This window comes from Bos mutus, chromosome 17 (assembly GCF_027580195.1).
Source record: "Bos mutus isolate GX-2022 chromosome 17, NWIPB_WYAK_1.1, whole genome shotgun sequence".
NCBI classification, from domain to species: Eukaryota; Metazoa; Chordata; class Mammalia; order Artiodactyla; family Bovidae; genus Bos; species Bos mutus.
In genome coordinates this window covers 64,257,665-64,274,713 of record NC_091633.1, presented here as the reverse complement: position 1 = coordinate 64,274,713, position 17,049 = coordinate 64,257,665, and the positions used below count along the sequence as shown (strand labels likewise).

The window sequence follows — 17,049 nt, the reverse complement described above, 5'->3', positions numbered from 1 at the left end:
TGTCAGCAGATTCTTTACCATCTCAGCCACCAGGGAAATCCTTTGGAAGGAAAGGACAATTTCAAACGTAAGAATAGCTCAGTTCAGTCACCCCATTAATCGGTCCTTCACTGAGCATCCAGAATGTGATGCACTGAGCTTGCAACCATGAAGTTCAAGGAACAAGGCAGGGGTTCACTCCTCCAACTGAACATTTCAATCTTTTGGGAAATGTTAAAAAATATAGATGCTTAGCCCCACTCTGTGGCTCAGTGGTAAAGAGTCCGCTTGCCAATGCAGGAGACATGGGTTCCATCCGTGGGTCGCGAAGATCACCTGGAGAAGTAAATGACAACCCACTTCAGTGTTCTTGCCTAGGAAATCCCAGGACAGAGGAGACTGGTTGGCTACAGTCTGTGGGGTTGCAAAGAGTCAGACATGACTGAGTGACCAAACAACTCTACCATCTTTCCAGGAAATTGTCATCTTGGCTTGAGTAACTTTAGTATAAAGTATAGTTTGGTGCAAGGCAGTAGGAGTCTAACTCATACCTATTTATGGACTTCATTTACGTCTATTACTCGGACTTTTTAGCTCCTTACACAGAAGCCTATAATGCATTTCAAGCGAGAGGTGTGGACAACGTAACTATCGAGTTTAAAGGAGGAACAGATAGTTAGAGGCTGGAGATAGGATTCGAATCTATGCTTTAAGAATGGGTAGGCTATAAATAAACATAGATGTGAGAACGGGACATTTTGAGTGGAAAACTAGCATAAACCTCAGCTTAAGTGTGTAAGCTCAAGGTGAGAAGGTGTAAGGTATGTGCCAAGTATTATCTTGATATTAGTTTGAAAATTGTGAGAAATCAGGTGGGCCTGCATAAGAACTTGGGCCCAAAGATCTGACTTTGAGTTCTATACTACCTACCACTGAGCACCTTTTCACTGACAAGGTATTTCACTTCTCTGAGCTCCAGTTGCCACCTCTGCTGAAAGTGGGACAAGAGTTCTGGGGTTGTTTGGAACCAGTGAGGAAATATGTATACAAGCACTTGATAAAATCCAGAGCCCTACACAGTGCTAGATGTTTTATTATTGTCTTTGGGAAGGGAAGGTATTGAGTAGAGGAGTGATGTGTTAAAAAATTTAGTCATTCATCCTGTTCATAAATGAATACAAGAAATAGCTAAAAATAAGCATTCATCATCACTGAGTTACTTTATGTCATTGTGTTTAGGGATTGGAGGCTCACCTTCAGAAGAGAAGGGCCCCCTAGCTGCCCACCATGGCTGCAGAGGCTGCATCGGACAAAGCGGGAAGTGAGTATCAGCACTTACCTCGCCACTCGGCGACTGGTGCCTAACAACTCTATTAGTTATGAACTCTCAGAGTGCCAACTTTATTGGCAAACCTTTAAGAATCCATCTCATTCCCTTTATTTAAATGTAACCAACTTTTGAGAGATGTAGAGCAACTCGAGAGATGTAGAGCGTGTGTTGCTCTACATATATATATATTCGTCTTAACTGAATAGACTGTCTGATGCGGTCTTCAGTAGTCATATATGGCTATTAACTGCTTGAAATGTGGCTAGTGAAAGTAAGCAACTGAGTATTTAATTTTAATTCATTTTACTTTCAATATAAAGCCTGATAATTCAGTTATTGGAACACTTTTAAGCATATTTGGAGCAACTTGGTTGGGCATGTGAGTCTATGTTTTTAAGTGGACATTTTATAAATAGAGATAAAGTATTTCTGATATAAATTTGGCATCTGAATTGAGATGTATGTCAGTGTAACATACTTATAGGATTTTAAAGACAGAACAAGAAAAGGAATGTAAAATATTTTGTTAATTTTTAATATTGTTTAATGTTGAAATGATAGTGTTTGTATATTCTTTATTTAAAATATCCTATAACAGTTATTATATGTTATTAAAATGAATTTCATCTCTTCACTTTTGAAAATGTGACTACTAGAAAATTTTAAATTAGAAATGGGGTACACAATATACTTCATGGGTCGCTAAGAGTCGGACACGACTGAGCGACTTCCCTTTCACTTTTCACTTTCATGTATTGGAGGAGGAGATGGCAACCCACTCCAGTGTTCTTGCCTGGAGAATTCCAGGGACGGTGGGGCCTGGTGGGCTGCCGTCTATGGGGTCGCACAGAGTCAGACACGACTGAAGTGACTTAGCAGCAGCAGCAGCAGCAGCAGAGCTGCTCTAGATTTGGCTTCCCTGGCAGCTCGGTTGGTAAAGAATCTACCTGCAATGCAGGAGACCTGGGTTCAATACCTGGGTTGGGAAGATCCCTGGAGAAGGAAATGCCAACCAACTCCAGTATTCTTACCTAAAATTCCAATGGACAGAGGAGCCTGGCAGGCTACAGTCCATGGGGTCTCAAGAGTCAGACACTTAGCCACTAAGCCACCACTAGACTTGGCAACATTTCAAGTAATCTTAAATTTAGGCTTATGTGGCCTGATTGAGAAATGTTTGGTGCTGAACATGGAGCTGGGATGACTAAGATTTTCTGTTTTGTTATTACCTTCACTTGGCTCCTGTACCCAGGCAGTCTGTGATACAGGCCAGCTGACATCTGTCCAGGGTTACAAATAGAGAGTGCAGTGTGAATCACTTTAACACTCTTCCTATTTGGATAATACAGCACATTTTTCAAGATGGAAAGGGTAGAAAAGGAGGACGATCTAGGAAGTGGAGGAGGAATGTTCTTGAGCTTCATTTTGTCTTTGGGTCATGCCCATAATTACTTAAATTAGATTTGAAGTCTTGTTTCTATGAGCTTGGAATTGCCCTACATCTTCTTAGCAACCTAACCCCAGTCTGAGAAATACTACTGTAGTGATTTTTTTGTGGGGAGGGGTAAATTGTAAAGTCTCCCTGAGGTACATAAGAAAGTTATTAATCATTTATTGTTGCAAAGAGAGTAAGACACTTTGCTTAAGGAGAATATAACTGGGGAAGTGAGTAACCTTGTATCTATAAGAGACAACAGAATGCCTTTAAGTTAAAATTGAAAAGTTGAGTCTTCATGCAGTATGGGTTGTGGAAAAAATTGTTGAATGTAGATTTTAGGTGATGAAAAGCGGTATGCCACTTGAAATTTAGATTTTGCTTGGTTTTAAGATTCTTTCTCAAAAGAAATTAGAAATAAATTTTGTTTTCTTCACTTAAGAGTCATGGAATTGAATGTAAACTATTTTATTTAGGTGTCTCTCAGGGCATTTCTTCACTTTCTAGTTTCTGCAGCTCTGCATAAGAGCAAGTTAAAGGCTCCTAGTTCTAGCTTCCCTCTCCCTCTCCTCCTAAGTTTCTCTGGTCCCCCAGCCCTTTGTTTGTTTTGTAATTGTTTGCTGTGTGTTTGTTATTTTTAGCCAAGGAATTTTCCCCTACAAAATAAAACTTAGGAAGAGCTCAGATATGTAAAACATATAAAGTCTAAGCTGCTCTGAGTAAAGAGGAACCCCCAAGGCAGTGAAATTGATGAAGCACAACTTTAAAACTGCTGCCTGAGTCTGGATTTGATTCATTGTGTTATTTCTCTTGGGATACTTCCTGTTTTAAATCTTACCTCTAATAATACAGTGTGAAAAGCCTTATATCTTTAAAGGGAAATTCATACTGAGTGAACTGGCAACAGCAGGTGTTAGTGATGTATGCTGGCCTCTGTGACAGTATGATGCTAAATGTCATGATGCTCATTTTCAGTTTTTCTGGTGTTAGGCTCTAAGCCCCTGGAAGGCTGGGATACTAAGTTGTCTTATTTATTTCAAAGTGTTTAGCACCAAAACAGCACCTAGGACTTAGTAGATGCTTAGAAAATACATACTAAACTGAGTCTCATTGAATATGCATGCTAAGTTGCTTCAGTCATGTCCAACTCTTTGGGACCCTATAGATTGTAGCCCTCCAGGCTCCTCTCTCCATGGGTTTTCCAGGCAAGAATACTGGAGTGGGCTGCCATTTCCTTCTCCATCATTGAATGTGAGTTAGTGCTTTTTTGTTTTTGTTCAGTCGTTAAGTCGTGTCTGAGTCTTTGTGACCCCATGGTCTGCAGCATGCCAGGCTTCCCTGTCCTTCATCATCTCCCGGAGTTTGCTCAAACTCATGTCCATTCAGTTGGTGATGCCATCCAACCATCTCATCTTCTGTCACCCTCTTCTCCTGCCCTCAATCTTTCCCAGCATCAGGATCTTTTCCATTGAGTCAGCTCTTTGCATCATGTGGTCAAAGTATCGGAGCTTCAGCACCAGTCCTTCCAATGAACGTTCAAGGCTGATTTCCTTTAGGATTGACTGGTTTGATCTCCTTGCTGTTCCTTGAAAGATTCCCAAGAGTCTTCACCAGCACCACAGTTTGAAAGTATCAGTTCTTTGGCACTCACTCTTCTTTCTTTGCTTCCTTCTTGCTTTTTTAACACCTGTGAAATCAAGCACAGGTGTTCAGACACTGACTCTGACTACACAAGCATGGGGGGCCTTAGCCATATGGCCATACATCTTTGTGCAGGCAACCTTCTTAGTAAACTGTTGTGAAGTCTCTGAAGAATGCAGCCTGTTTGTAGAAAAAAATGGGACTCCTGTGATTAAGGGCAGTTATTTTGTTATGATTATAAGAAACACATGTTTGTTAGGCCCTGGGTCTTTCTGGATGCAGGAAAGACTTGCTTAATGAAAGACTTGCTTAATCAAGAGATGGCCAGTGGCTCATTCTCTGTCATAGTTTCCATAATTAGATCTTCTTCTGGTGTCTTCACTTCAAATTAACTAGAGCAACTATACAGATTCTATAAAGCATTGAGAGAAATCTGAAGTTCTATGAACTATTAATCACAATAGCATTAAACTGGTGATGGATGAAGAGTGAGTTTAAAAAAAGATAAAATAAGTGTAAGAAAATATTTTAGGCTAGTGAAATCACTTGGCATTAGAGATTCATTTTCTTTCTTTATGATGATATTAATATTTACACTCATGTTTTATATCAGTTTAATATGACTGTTTCAACCTCTTCATGAACTTTATCATAAAATATTTATTATTACTTACAATGACTTTTTATTGCATTGTGGGGATTTAGTAACTTGAAACCAAAGTATGAAGAGATTTCATTATTTGCAAACCTATTCATGAATTAGTTTTGGATAAAAAGGACTATAATAAAACCAAATTTTTTCAAACTAATTTAGAAAGTTGAAATTTATCTTTGTACTATTGAAGTAATGAGGATTGATTAATGAAATTATAAACCCTGTTGGGTAAAATTTAGCCCAATGATAGTAAATGATACAACTATAACTACAGTAATAATAATTGGTCACATTTGAAAGTTTATTATGTGTCAGGCCCTGTGCTAAATGCTTTGTAACCCAGTCCAATGTAATCTTCAAAACAATTCTGTGCAATATGTGTTATTATTATTATCTCTATTTTGTAAGTGAGAAAATGAAGGTTTAAGGACAATAAAATATAGTTCATGTACAAATTGAAATTCAGAGCAAAATAGTAAAACTCAGGAATGAGAGCTCTTAAAAATCATTTTATATGCTGTGGATATGTATTTTCAAATAGAGCTTTAATGACAGACTTTTTTTTTTTCTTAACAGAGAGGGAGGAGACCTTGACAGCTCCCTTTTAATAATTGAAGTTATAATGCACACTTGAACATATAAAAGCTGCATGCTTACATACTTATCCCATTGAGAACAAAGAAATAAAAGCCTCAAAGATTATTAACTGGATGAATTCTTAACATCAAAGTTGTTTAATTTGTTTCAATTTTAGATTCATTTGTTGAACATATACTTATCCTTGGATATTATAAAAATAAAGAACACACTATCTTTGCTTTTTCCAAGGCTTTGAGATATGACTTGTCTTGTGATGCCTTCAATATTTAACTCTTTGGTTCAAAGGATACTTGTTAGTACTGTGAGAAGATCATAATAGCTGCCTCAGGACCTTAGATGACAACGAGGGCCCAGGACTGCTCATTTGGAGTCAAGCTGCCTGTATCTTCGGTAGGACGATCTCTAGATCTGTGTGAAGTCATTCTCATCTGGAGATGGCTATCCTTCTCTGCCCCTTTAGGAAGATCCCAGGCCTTGTTCTGATGGTGAATACTGAACACACTGGTCAACAAGGAACCCAGCGAGGAAGAAAATGCTGCCTTGGGAATTTAAGCTCTGCTGTCAAAGACTAAATTTTAGTCATGAAAGGGAAAGCAGAATGGCTCTCTCAGCACATTACAAGAGGGGCAGAATGATTGCTGGCTTGACATGAAAATGTCTTACTCTGTTCAGGATGCCGCAGCAAAATATCATAATGTGGGTGGTTTATAAATAATAAAAATTCATTTCTCATGGTTCTGGAGGGTGGGAAGTCCACGATCATGGCATCAGCAGATTTGAGGTTTGGTGAAGGCCTGGCTCCCCCGCCTCATTAATGGGTGTCTTCTCACCATAACACTCACATGGTGGAAGGGGGCTATCTAGTTCTCCAGGTCTCTCTTATAAGGGCACTAATCTCAGTCATGAGGTTCCACTCTCATGCCTATCACTTATCCAAAGCCCCACCTCCTAATACTATCACACTGGGCATTAAGTTTCAATGTATCAATTTTGGGTGGATGTATATACTCAGTTTTAGCAGAAAATGTCAATGAAATGTGAGTACTCCACTAGGGTGACCAGCCAGCCATACCTCAAAGGAGTCTCCAGAACTCACAAGGACTGTTTAGGAAAAGTAGCAGATGTGTTAAAAACAAAACAAAACAAAACAAAACAAAAAAAACAACAACCCCAAACCAAAAAGCAGCAAGCAATTCTGGAGACCAGGGGCTTCCAGCATGACTGACTTTAGAAGGCGTTTGGCCTCCCTGTGTCTCAGAGCTTTCCCTGAAAATGAAGATGAGATCATCTCTAAGGTCTTCTGTGGAATGAAAATGCAATAGCTTTTATGAATATACATTTTCACCAAAAACTAATGACTTAATCATTTTACATATTAATATATGAATATTGTTTGTCATGTATGACACATGACAATATTGTAATTATAAGTAGTTGTAGGGGAGTTTTGATTAGTTAGAGGAAGGAAATTAAAGGAGGAAATGTTATCTTGAGAGGGGAAAAAAAAGGAGGACAGTTTGTGGAGTCACACCTTGGAACAGATCACCGCCTTTGCACTGGGACCTAAGTGGTCTGGTTAGAAGCCCCTTCAAAATAGATTTCAGTTGAAACTTGGTGTAAGAGACAATTTTAATTCCGTAACTCCTATCTCTTTGATGTGAGAATGGTGCATCCTATGACTTTGAATGGTGACATTTATATGAACCATTTTGTGATTTACATGTGACTTTGTGTTCCAATTTATTCGAAGAGTATATCCACTTCTTCACAAGTGTGTGTATGAAGTCTTGACAACTACTTTTGCAAAGAAGAAAAAAATCCATCAATCGTTGTCCTTAGAAATATGTAGGCAGCCCTGAATGTGAGCAGATACAGTAGCAAATGTGGGAGCACAGGGAGATTTGAATTTGGGGATGACTTTACATACTTTCCATGGGTAAGAGAAGGTGGAGGGGAGAAGATAGGGAGCAAAGGGAGATGCCCTTTCTTTAATAACTGCAGGGTGACAGCCTCATCCCAATGATGGGATATCTTAGTAGATGCTTTCTCTCCTAACCCAGCACTGTTTAAGTGGGTTAAGAGTCTAGCCATTCCTCCCATTCACTGCTTGAATCTCCCTCCTCAGGATATCACTGCCCCAAAGTAACAGTGGCCAGTGGCCCATGAGTCTGCATGGTGAAAAACAAGGGGAAATTTTGTGAAGGAATAAAGAGTTTACTCCAGTGTTTCATTATGAAATTTTCAAACATATAGCAAGCTTGAAAGCATTTTAAATCAATACCCATAGGCCTACAACCCAGTGCTCACCGTTCATATTTTACGTTATTTGATTCATCACACATTTATCCATGAAGCAACATACATAGCCTTAGTCAGAATTCAATATTTTTAAATAGTTTTCTTTTAATGTAAAATGTATAACAATGAAAAGCAGAGATCTTAATATATATTCACTGAGTTATGATAATGTACCTGTGTAATCTACTGTGTATCAAGATATAGAACATTGTCATCTCCCTGGAAATTTCCTTCATGTCCCTCCTCAGTGAGTCTTGAAGATCACTGTTCTGGGTTTTTCTGCTATATATTAGCTATATTTCCACTAGAACTTTATTTAAATAGAACCATATAGTATTTGCTTTTTTGACATAATGTTTTTGCTTATATAACATAATGATTTTGATTTTCACTCATGTTGTGATGTATGTCAGTAGTTTGATCCTTTTTTGTTGCTCAGTAGTATTTCATTGTATGATATACCAGTTTGTCTGCTGTTCTCTTGTTGATCCCCATCTGGCTGTTTCCAATTTGAGTCTATTAAGAATATAGCTGCTGTGAGCATTCTTGTACAAGTCTTTTGTAAATATGTGTTTCATTCTCTTTGGAAAATACCTAGGAGTGGGATCGCTCAGTCACAGGGAAGGTGTATATTAGGTGTATATAAGAAATTGCCATAGCTTTTCCAAACTGTTTATCCTATTTTGTACTTCCGCTGATGACACATGAGGCTCCAGCAGGTCCACTGCCTCATCAACATTGGCTGTTACCAGTCTGTTTAATTTTAGCCATACTGGTGAGCATGTGGTGGTGTCTGCTATGGTCTCAATGTTTGTGTCCCCCTAAAATTCATATGTTGAAATCCTAATGCACAATGTGATGCTGTTATTAGGGGTTGAGGTTTTGGTGGGAGGTGATTAGGTCATGATGAGTGCTTATATAAAAGAGGCCCTGGGGACCTTCCTACTCCCTTCCACCATGTAACGATACAAGTAGATGTCTTTGACCAGGAAGAGGGCCCTTCCCTGACCATGCTGCCAATCATGATCTTGGACTTCCAGCCTCCATATAATGTAGAGAAATAAATTTCTGTTGTTTACAAGCTACCTAGTCTCTGATATTTTGTTGTATCAGCCCACACAGACTAAGATAGTGTCTTATTATGGTTTTAATCTGCATGAAGATGGAGTTTCTAAATGCTTAAAATTTGAGTAGGTGAAAAGAGGAGAGAGAAAATCTTGATCCTAGAAATGGGGAGCATACTGGCCAGACTGAAAAGCTGATTTGATAAGTAATATATTGAAATTTTTCTGTGTCCAGGGTAAGAGAAGAAAGCCAAGAAACACTTATAAACATCAAAATCAGCTAACAGTAAAGGAAATATATAAGGAGGAAATCTTAGACAAGACTAAGTTAAGATGATATATTTTATGTACATGCTATAGAATTCTATACATAGCTCTGGGTAAAATGAATAAGAATCTTAGGAAAATAGTTATCATTATAATGCTACCGACTTGAAGGTACATATATTTTTTATTTCAGTGCTGTTTCTACTCGGAGAAGGCAATGGCACCCCACTCCAGTACTCCTGCCTGGAAAATCCCATGGACAGAGGAGCCTGGAAGGCTGTGGTCCATGGGGTCGCTGAGAGTTGGACACGACTGAGTGACTTCACTTTGACTTTTCACTTTCATGCATTGGAGAAGGAAATGGCAACCCACTCCAGTGTTCTTGCCTGGAGAATCCCAGGGACAGGGGAGCCTGGTGGGCTGCCGTCTATGGGGTCACACAGAGTCGGACACGACTGAAGTGACTTAGCAGTAGCAGCAGCTGTTTCTACTAAATTAACTTAAACTTTTGAGTTTTATTTTTCAGTTATAATGTTATCAAGTTATAAGGTAAATACTCTCGAAGAAATGTACAGTCATATTAATTAGTCATCAGATATAGAAACTTGGATAGACTTACTAATAATTTTCGTATTCAAATCATTTGTGTCTTCTATATTTCAAAGCTTTCAGAGATAAAGGAGATTTCAGTTCTGTGTATTTTCTTTGGTATCCCTGGACTTAGGATAATCTAACATTCTGACCATTGTAAGCTAATTTAAGTAAAATATTACATTGAAGGAACATTACGTTAACTTTTTTTTTGCATTATATTATAACATCCACTTATATAATTCACGTTTTATAATATCCTGCAAGATTCATAACTTTCCAAATTTCAGTTTCATAGTTTTGCCATTTTTGGTTAAGAAAGTACATTAATTACATTAAAAAAAGTAAACCATTTCTCTGTTTTTATTTCAGGTTCTATATTAGAGATTCCCAAGCAAGATTTTTTTCAAGAAGCAAAAACTCTCATTGCTCAACATTATAAGAAAATAAATGAGGTTAGTGTTTTGAATTTAGCTAACATCGTATTTTCCAGGAAACTAATAACAATTTTTGTATACTACAACAATTGTTACAAATGATTGCATGAACCCTAATAGATTTTGAACAGAAGAGAAAATGAAATCCTTACTAGCTATAAAAATTGATTTCATATTGCATTTAAAAATAAAAGATTTTTCAGCTCTACAGGTTATTTAATTACATATATGTTCAGTTTGTACATTTAATTTTTAATGTTTGCTGTTGTTGAATTACAATGGAAGTTTTTGGATTAAATATCTCAAGTAAAGATCCCTCTTTAAACACTGTTGGATGAAGCTAAATTAGAAAACACACTGAGATGTGTCCCTCCTGCGCCGCCAGCAGGACTGTGTACCAGTCTGATTGTTCCTTGAGGGCAGTAGCTGTCTTGTTTGACTGTTGCATCCCTAGCAATGAGTCTTGTGCCTGGCTCGATAAGTAATTGCTTACTGGCATAGACTGGTGGGGAGGAATGAAAGGGAAAGGGGTGGCAAAGAGATAGGAGAAAAGGGTACAGGATAAAATTTTGGAGGAGAGCACCCAGAGAGGAGATGGGAACTTTGGGGAGCAGTGGCTGCTGTGAGGATGGCCCTTTGGGGAGATAGGTGAGAGAAGGAGATCTAGGATGGATTACTGTGTGCCACACTGTTCTCTCTTTTGAATTTTTTTTTTTGTGTTGGACACATTTTATTTAGTTAGTTTTTAATATTTTAGTTACATTTGGCTGCACTGGCTCTTCCTTGCTGCTCGCGGGCTTTCTCTAGTTGCGGCGAGCAGGGGCTCCTCTTTGTTGCGGAGTGTGGGCTTCTCGTTGCAGCGGCTCCTCTTGCTGTGGAGCGTGGGCTCTAGGGCTCACGGGCTTCAGTAGTTGTGGAGCGTGGGTTTAGTTGCTCTGCAGCATGTGGAGTCTTTCCAGACCAGGAATCAAACCTGTGTCTCCTGCATTGGCAGGCTGATTTCTTTTTTTTTTTTAAACTTTTGCTTAACTTTTATTAATAATCACAGTGATATCATTGCTTATTTCAAATACACAGTATGAATTGAGGAATAAACCATAGGAGTTGGAAACACAAACTTCACTTGAAGTGAGCTCAAGCAGTCCTCAGTGGTTCTGAACCATTACAAACTTACTTTTGAAGAAATGCATGTTGCTGAACCTGCATGTTGTTGGGGGCTGTCTATGTAAGTGGGAACTCCCAAAATTAACTTCCGTGTACAACAAAATGTTTGTTGAAGGCTAGGTAACAAAATCATGCTAATATGAAAAGTTGTAAAGCAATAAGTTTCTGACATCATTGTTTCTTTGTAAATTTTGTTCACTGAAGAGTCAAGTAGTGTACTATAACACATTTTTTTTTTTTATATAACTTTTTGTTTTGTCCTGGTGCTTGCAATTGACTTTATCTTCCCCTCACTTTTTTAAAATTTTATTTTATTTTATTTTTTAACTTTACAATATTGTATTGGTTTTGCCATATATCAAAATGAATCCACCACAGGTATACATGTGTTCCCCATCCTGAACTCTCCTCCCTCCCCATACCATCCCTCTGGGTCATCCCAGTGCACCAGCCCCAAGTGTCCAGTATCATGCATCAAACCTGGACTGGCGACTTGTTTCATGTATGATATTATATGTGAAAGAAAAAAAAAAAAACCTATACTTTTAAATAAAGATTTTAACTTTTTCCATGTTTCCTGTTGAGGGGGAAGAGGATTATATATTTTTTAAAAATTGTGTTTCTGCTGTATGATAAAGAGAATCAGCTATATGTATACGTGTATCCCCTCCTTCTTGAGCTTCTCCCATCCCATCCCCACCTTTGGTCACCACAGAGCACCAAGCTGAGCCCCCTGTGCTATCGAGCACGTTCCGACTAGCCATCTGTTTTACACATGGCAGTACACATCAGTCCTAATCTCCCAACTAATTCCTCCTTGTCTACTCTGTGTCCACCTGTCCGTGCTGTACTTCTGGGTTATTCCTGTCCTGAAAATACGTTCATCTGTACCATTTCCCTAGATTACACATTTGCACATTAATATATTTGTTTTTCTCTTTCTGACTTACTTTTCTCTGTATGACAGATTCTAGTTTCATCCATGTTTCTATAAATGACCCAATATTGTGCATTTTACAACTAAGTAATATTACATTGTATATATGTATCACATCTTTATCCATTCATCTGTCGATGGACATTTAAGTTGCCACCATATGACTCAGCAACTCCACTACAGAGCACAAACTTTGAGAAAACCATAATTCCAAAAGACACATGCACCCCCAGTGTTCATTGCAGCATCATTTAAAATAGCCAGTACATGAAGGGTTATAATTTTTACTCATGCTTGTTTTTAATGGTCCTGAAGGCTGAGACCGACCATAGGTGATTTTAATCTTGTAATCAACATTGTTAACATTGATTACTAATTTTTGCCTCTAATCAATTAGAAGTACTTATAAACTGTATGGAGAAGGCAATGGCACCCTACTCCAGTACTCCTGCCTGAAAATCCCATGGACGGAGGGGCCTGGTGGGCTGCAGTCCATGGGGTCGCTGGGAGTCGGGCACGACTGAGCGACTTCCCTTTCACTTTTCACTTTCATGCGTTGGAGAAGGACATGGCAACCCACTCTAGTGTTCTTGCCTGGAGAATCCCAGGGACGGGGGAGCCTGGTGGGGTGCCATCTCTGGGGTTGCACAGAGTCGGACACGACTGAAGTGACTTAGCAGCATAAATTGTATGGATTTCAGTGGTAGGCATGTGAGATGAAAAGTTTACACTCTTCAGAGTTAGACAGCTGTGCCTTAGAACCTTCACCTACTTTTAGAATTTTATCTAACAGGACAATATCCTACCCTTGGTTGCTTGATAAAATGTAATACCATGTACTGAAACTTCCTCATTGGCATTTTGAGTTGGCATCTGTTTACTTTGTCTGAACCTTTTCTTGTAGGGAGGAGAAGAGCCGTAGCTCTATCTATGGGCTAGAGAATTACTAGACTAGAACAATTATAATTGTTTGGATAACTGCCTCTCAGAGACCTGGGACTATATTATTTTCTATTGCTCAGGTAGTCAAAATTAGTAAGCAATTAAGTGATTGCAAGGATCTAAAATACATATCAAATTAGTAATATGCTTTCTTTAAGAACCTATGTCCATGTGTAAGCAGTTATTTCTGATTCAACAGAGAATTTTTTTTTCTGACATTTGGAGATTCTCCAAAGATGGTTGAAAATGAATTCTTATTTGTCTATTTGAAAACTTCTATTTTAAAATTGACTTTAAAGCTGTATTAGAAAATGTCACATTTGAGGAAAGCATCACTATTTAAAAATTTATATATATATTTTAAATGGAATGTAACACTTATGTTCATTAAGGGCTTTTAGAGAACTATGAAAGATAACATCTACTTTATCTGAGTATTGTCATGTGCTTTAAGTAAATGTCTTATACAGTAAAGTAATTTGTAAAATATATTTAGTGGATATAATTTTATTAATTTATTACCAAATTTATTACCTAGTTTTATACAGTTAAATTTAATTAAATTTATTTTTGTTTATAGAATAAAGTTCCAGGTACTTCTATAAATGTCTTCAGAAATAAACATCAGAAACCAAAATCTACCAAATTCATACCTTTGGAGATCAAAAAAAAGGAAACACTTGATGCGGTCCAAGAACTTCAGGCAGCATACAAAAGGATTTGTTTTCCCAAGGACCGTTCCAAAAGTGGACCTTCTGAGGAGCCTCCACAACGGACTGCTTTCAGTGAGCCACACATTTTTAATGTAAAAAAGAAACACAAGGAGCCTATAGATCTAATTGTGAAAGGTAAGTTTTTTGGTGGAGCAAAGAAGTTCAGCAAGCCATCAGGCAGAATTATTTGCTTATGGTGTGCTTGTAATGAAATTTCTACCTTTAAACAAAACCCCACATTTTAAATGCTAGCAGTGAAAGGTAGGGAGGCATGTTTGGAAGAGCTGCTAACCTCTGAGAGCCACCAGAAGGTGAAAAGAAGGCATCCTCGTGGAAAGAGGAATGCAGAGGAACAGAATGGGTTGACCACTTCTTCCAGTAGACACAGTTCCTAGAGCAGGCAGAGGCTCATGGCTCTGGGGTCTGTTGTTGAGCGGGGTAGCTAGCGTAGGTGAGCTATTCATGAGGCTGTTACCCCAAGACCGTAAAAGGATTTGGGGGAGGTATAGAGTTTCCTTTAGGACCTATTGTGGTAAAGGTTTCTTCTTTATCAGGATTTCAGTAAAGTGGAACCTGGAGGTCTATTTAAGCAGAGTAATACTGTTTTCTGAGACTAATGTGTTTTCCTGGCCAGAATAAATGACCTCTCAAAATACATTTCTAGTTATAAACTTTCATAACTTCATCTACATTTCCCTGTTTTGTTATTGCTTACTATGTTATTCATTCATTTGAATTTTTTTCACTCAGTGAGTGCCTTCCTGTGTCAGGCAGAGTGTTAGGAGTTGGAAACACAAAGCTTAAAAGGCTCAGAGAGTAGTGGTGGGGACAAATACTTGGGTAATTTCTTATTCTGACAACTGCTGGCATACAGTTGGTGCAAGTGATTAGGGAGACACTGAGGAGTAACCAACCAGATGCCAGAGGGAAAATTTCTCAGACGAGATCTCATTAGAAATGGGTTTTAAGGAGAAGTTCATTAAAGGTAAGTGGGAACAGGAGAGGCCATTTGCATCAGTAGAAGAGCCAAAGGACAAAAGAAAGTGCTATGTCTTGGGGAAGGAGAGATTTGGTAAGAAATGAAGTTGCGGAGATGGGTGAGACTAGGTTTTGATGTGATTATAATAGCAGACCCAGGAGTTGACCCATGTGTATTCGAGAGCCAATGATGATATTAAAGCTGGGAGATGGGGAAGGAGTGAAGTATGACTACTTCTTTCTGTCAAGAAAAATAAAACTGGCAGTAGAGCCTGTGGAGTGAATGGTGGCAGAGAGATACGAGAGGAGGCTGCCCAGGAAAGAGATGGTCCACGTAAGAGATGGCAGGGCCTAAAGTAGGGCAGGAGTGAAGCATGAAGTGTCCAGGGATTTATTGCAGTGTTTCTCAGTGTAGTGTTCAGAACACTAGTCCTGAGTGATTCACCTTGACACAAGGGTTCTTTGGTTAGATAAGTTTGAAAAATGCATTTACTTCTTGGAGATTCATATTGAAGATTAAAATATTGAAAGCTCTAAGAAATACTACAGGAAAGAAATCTGTTTAATGTTTTTAACCTGCCTATCACCAATTTGTTTAACCAAAGAATTCCCCAAGAAAGATACTTAGGTTTCTAGATGGGAAACTCAACGGGTATCATTAAGGGAATTCAGAGGGAAAAACAGATTTAGGGCAGATGGAGACAGGAATGGGAAAGATAACCAATTCATTTGTGCTGCTAAGTCATTTCAGTCGTGTCCGACTCTGTGTGACCCCATAGACGGCAGCCCACTAGGCTCCCCCATCCCTGGGATTCTCCAGGCGAGAACACTGGTTGCCATTTCCTTCTCCAATGTATAGAAGTGAAAAGTGAAAGTGAAGTCACTCAGTTGTGTCTGACTTTTAGCGACTCCATGGACTGTAGCCTACCAGGCTCCTCCGCTCATGGGATTTTCCAGGCAAGAGTACTGGAGTAGGGTGCCATTGCCTTCTCGAATTCAGTTGTAGACCTGTTCAATAGACATGCATTGGGAGATAAACAGTTGGAGGCTGGAAATGGAGCTACTTAGAAAGAACCAGGTTAAGACTGAAGGTTTATGTTGGGGATCGCTGCCATACATGAACCATTGTGGGGTTCATGCACTGTTCAACCAACATTTATTTACTCTGGGAGAGATATAGAGATAAAAGATGTTACTTGCCCTCAAGAATTTCTAATTTCATATATGTAATTTGTGTGCAGTTGGATGAAGGAGGATAAATAGGTGATTATAAGTATAGTATGACTGACTGTAATAAAAACCAGTGCTACTGTTTGAAGTCAATTGGAAATATACATGATTCAAATTTAGTAATAGGGATGGATTCCCAGGAGATTTAAAGTCTGATAAATTTTGAAGGATGAACAAGTGTTAACTCAAGAAGGAAGAAAGGTACTATGAGAGTCAAGCATCTACATCATAATGAGTATCTGAGAAAATGATGATAATGTACTTGAGGGAACTAAAATAATTTTAAATAACTGATATGAGGCATGGGGACTTAGAGATGAGACCAGCAGAACATTGAAATTTAACCTAAAAGTAATCCAGATGTTTTACCGAACAGTTGCAGTGATCACATTTGCATTTGAGAACGTATCGTGGCAGTAGAGGTGAGGTGGGATGAATTTTGAAGACACGGAGACCAATGAGGAGATAGTAATTCTCATAAGCAAGGATGACTTGTATTACATTAGTGGCATTGGGGATAGAAGTGAGGGGAGAGATTTTAGACATATTTGAGAAGTAGAGTTATCTAGATTTGGTCAACAATAAGGTGGAACATCAGACATAGAGAAAGGTTGTGGGATTCATGGGCTTAGTGATACTAAGCGGCACCATGGAAACAGATTGAATTAAAGAGTTGGAGATGCATTCTTATGTAATGGTGAAATTGCCGCCAGCAACAAGTTGAAATCTAAACTGTGTACGTCCCGAGCTTTGTAGCTCTAGGTGAAGAAGTTGGGAGGAAATAGCAT

At 38.6% G+C, this 17,049-nt stretch overlaps 1 protein-coding gene across 1 annotated transcript; it reads left to right on the top strand.

The window, feature by feature from the left end:
• The first annotated feature begins 1,266 nt into the window (after window positions 1-1,266).
• Window positions 1,267-16,681, top strand: LOC138991424 (IQ domain-containing protein M-like). The gene is made up of 4 exons (XM_070385579.1): window positions 1,267-1,300; window positions 10,233-10,315; window positions 13,921-14,188; window positions 16,638-16,681. Exons 1-4 carry the CDS (start codon window positions 1,267-1,269, stop codon window positions 16,679-16,681), a joined length of 429 nt encoding a protein of 142 aa, XP_070241680.1.
• Window positions 16,682-17,049: the final 368 nt, after the last annotated feature.